The sequence below is a fragment of the Zea mays genome, chromosome 3 (genome assembly GCF_902167145.1).
Source record: "Zea mays cultivar B73 chromosome 3, Zm-B73-REFERENCE-NAM-5.0, whole genome shotgun sequence".
In the NCBI taxonomy this organism is placed as follows: domain Eukaryota; kingdom Viridiplantae; phylum Streptophyta; class Magnoliopsida; order Poales; family Poaceae; genus Zea; species Zea mays.
The window spans coordinates 114,822,352-114,825,728 of NC_050098.1; the positions used below are offsets into that span (position 1 = coordinate 114,822,352).

At 50.5% G+C, this 3,377-nt stretch overlaps 1 protein-coding gene across 1 annotated transcript; it reads right to left on the bottom strand.

Moving 5' to 3' along the window:
* Positions 1-812: 812 nt before the first annotated feature.
* Positions 813-3,080, bottom strand: LOC100501413 (Cyclin-D5-1). Its single transcript, NM_001196135.1, has 5 exons — positions 2,589-3,080; positions 2,421-2,507; positions 2,027-2,330; positions 1,765-1,901; positions 813-1,619 (listed from the first exon to the last, which is right to left on the bottom strand). Exons 1-5 carry the CDS (start codon positions 2,895-2,897, stop codon positions 1,407-1,409), a joined length of 1,050 nt encoding a protein of 349 aa, NP_001183064.1. The 5' UTR covers positions 2,898-3,080; the 3' UTR covers positions 813-1,406.
* Between the last annotated feature and the right edge of the window lie 297 nt (positions 3,081-3,377).

Consider the following 3,377-nt stretch of genomic DNA (forward strand, 5'->3'; position numbering starts at 1 on the left):
AAACCCTTCTATATTATATGGTATATATTTAAAATTTTGGGAGGCTTCAGTGGGGTTCCATGGGCTCGAGCCGGTAGCCCGCCCCACCGCTATACCTCCTAATGTAATCCACATACACCTTGTGATATAGTATGAATCAATTGGTATTATATAGGACGGATACGGATTAACTACACCATTGGTCAAAAAATGTCACATGCTGCAGCTTCCAAACTTGCAAGTTGCTTCACTCGGTGTGTGAATGGTAAATATCAAGCTCTATCAGTAAAGTAACACCCCAACCAAATACATAAGTTAGAAGTCACATCACCATTGCTAATATTTGGGCAATTATTGGCATAAAGTGCTAACCTCAGTATCTATCCGGTACATTAATACTCCCATTCATATGCAACACTTGTCTTCTTTCCAACACAAGGCCACATTATAACGTGTTGTTGCATGCTTTGCTCAGCATCCACAATAATGGCCAAAAGGCCACACTGTACTTGCTGCAAATCATGGTTGACAATGCCTCTCTTTATGCACCGGCCATCACTTCCTTTACATGACTGTGGATTGTGCAAGTGCTGTGCAACAGTAGGGGGTTGGCCAAACATTCATCAGGCATGTGCTAAACTGGCTGCAATGCAACAGGGAAAGGGTTGCATTGGATCCTCCTTCCTGAATAAAAGCAGAACAAGAAGCACCGGCATGGCCCAGCCACAGCCAGAACTGAATCAATGGCACTGGAAACTTGCAGCAGTCAGCAGAACTGGTCAAGAAACCTACAGGGATGTTGTCACATAAATACACAGGCAGGCACACAGCTTGACGCAAAACGCAATCTGATTCCATTCCTCAGGAACAAGAGGGGGTTACACAAGTACACAGGGTTTGTTACAAATCGATGTAACCCTCGCAAGTGCAGAGTGAAACACCACTCTCACATCCACTTGCACAGGTGAAAAAGGGAAACATCTCCCTCTCTCGCTCACTCGTTCTATAAACAATGGCAAAACCCTCAACCTCTCAGTGTTGTTACCACTTGTTTTGCATCTTCTCTGCAGCAGCATCTCTCACCACATGCAATGCAACATTGCATCAACCTTTGAAGTAAAGTTCACTGAATGTGAAGTGTGCCCTGTTTGGGCGCTGGCATTGGGCTTATTAACCTAAGCTCTCCTCTCCATAGGAAAGCTCAGCCCTCTGCTTTGTTCATCTCTTCCACCTCTCACAAACCAAACCAATCAAATCTGACAACAGCCAATGCCAACCCATGGCAATGGCTCAAAGAACCTAAAAAAATATCTTCTTTTTCGCAAACATATAAGTTCAAAAAGAAGGGAAGAAAATGAAAGGGAAGATCAAACCAAGCCCCCCTAGACATCTGGCTAAAAACTGTGTCCCCGGTGGTGCTAGCTTTCTCAACTGATGCCCGTCAGCTCCAGCCTGATCCGCTTATTCCTGGCCGATACCGCCGTGGCAAAGGCGGCGGCGGTGTCCGTAACATCATCAACAAGAACAGAATGATATGTACTAGTGGCAATCTCGTTGGAGACTGAACATGGCAATGATCTCTTGCTACCTCTCCTGTTATTGTCCCCAACCATCATACTGTAGCAGGCATGTACATGTTCCTGGTCAAAGAAACCGACACATTCATTTATATAAAAAAATGGTATAGTGAAGTTTTCCTAATCCAAGGTTCATCGGGACTGAACATTCATATGGTCAAAATGCTACACAAGTACTACAAGATGGAAATGTAAGCAAGTGACTCACCTTCTCAATAAGACAAGATGGAGAAAGGTAGCTCATCTTGGAATCGAGTGCTTCTTTGGTCAGTAGAGGTCCATAGGTTGCAGCCAAGATTGCAGCTGCAGCCACAGTGGACGGCCTGTGATCAAGCACGCTACCAGCTGCACGAATAGTCCAACACCGAGCAGACCAGACAGTCAGAGCAATGCACGCAAGACAGATCACTAGGTGTCAGACAAGAGAGAGAGATTAATAAAAAAAAGATTCGATTTTGATGTGTATGAACCTTCAGCCGTGGCAAAGATGAAACCGATGGCCTTGTGGGCGACGTGGCCGCCGGCGCCGGCGCCGCCGTGCGGGTGGACCCGGGAGGAGAAGCAGGGGAGGAAGTCCAAGGGCGTGACGGCGCCCATGCGCCATCCGAGCGTGGACAGCACCAGCAGCTCCATCCGCCGGATGGACGCCGAGTCGAAATCGTAGCCGCCGGCGTGGAACTCCGACAGCGCCGGCACCTGGCACTCCTCCATCTTGGCGGCCACGGACACGCACGCCACGGACAGCAGCTGCGCCGCCCACGGCATCGCCTCCCTCTGCAGTTACCATTGCAATGCCTGGCGTGATTCGCGCGCCCCCAAAAGCAGAGGCTTTTTTTATAAAAAAAGGCGGCGCGGATAGAATACATCGACGCGTCGCCGGAGGAGGAAGCTATCGAAGTAGGCGATGGCGAGGTACGCCGTCCGGTGGCCGAAGCCGAAGCACCCGCGGGTCTGCAATAGCGAATGATGCAATCAGTTGCCACGCCAACCTGATGCCGTCAAGGAGCTAGAGCTAAGCTAATCGTGACTCACTTCAAGAATCCACTTGACGGCGGCGAGGCGAGCTTGCCGAAACCACTCCTCAGAGGCGAGCGAGGGGTATTCTTCGTCTCCTTCGCCGTCGCCGTCGCAGTCCGCGGCTGAGTCGGAGGAGGAGCAGAGGCTGGTCTCCTTAAACACCAGCTGCTCCAAATACTCCTCTTCCTCCTCTTCGCCGGCATTGTAGAGCGGGAGGAACTCGTCGTCGTCTACGACGCCGTTGCCGAGGTCGGCGCAGTCTTCCTCGCAGGTCAGCGAGAAACCGCGCTCCGACCAGTCATCCACCGCCGCCACCGGCATCATCTCGTCAGACGTGTCACCACGCTTATAGTCGATTAGTTACGGCGCACGTCGAGCAAGAAGCAAGAAGCCAAGAACCATGCGTGAGGGGCGCGAGCTCTGAAATATCTGATGGTATGGTGGTCGGCGGCGAGGTGGCGGCGGCGGCGACGACGGCGGCGGCCGTGGAAGAGGCCGACGTGATGGCGAGAGTGAGATGGCAACCGAAGCCTCCTCCGGTCCTCCCCTATTTAACTGGTTCCAGCATTTTAACCGCTCATGTTATCTGCTGCTTTAATCCACTTGCTTAGATTTTTACAATATTTTATTTTTATAGATTACAACGGCATCAGTTCAAACAGCTTTAATTTAGTGGCAGCGTAGTGTATTCGTTTGGCTTTAATCTATACTAGCTTTGTTGGAGACCAAAAGTGTCTCGCGGGTCCAGACAGTCCGCGGTGGTAGCGCGGACGGTCCGCGCGTGCGCAGAGTCAGTTATAGTTT

Excerpts from the sequence above, each read along its gene's own strand:
- LOC100501413 (NM_001196135.1), bottom strand. The coding sequence starts at position 2,897 with ATGATGCCGGTGGCGGCGGTGGATGACTGGTCGGAGCGCGGTTTCTCG. Across the intron at positions 2,508-2,588 it reads CCGTCAAGTGGATTCTTGAA|ACCCGCGGGTGCTTCGGCTT; the intron begins GTGAGTCACGAT and ends TCGCTATTGCAG. Across the intron at positions 1,620-1,764 it reads CATCTTGTCTTATTGAGAAG|GAACATGTACATGCCTGCTA; the intron begins GTGAGTCACTTG and ends TTCTTTGACCAG.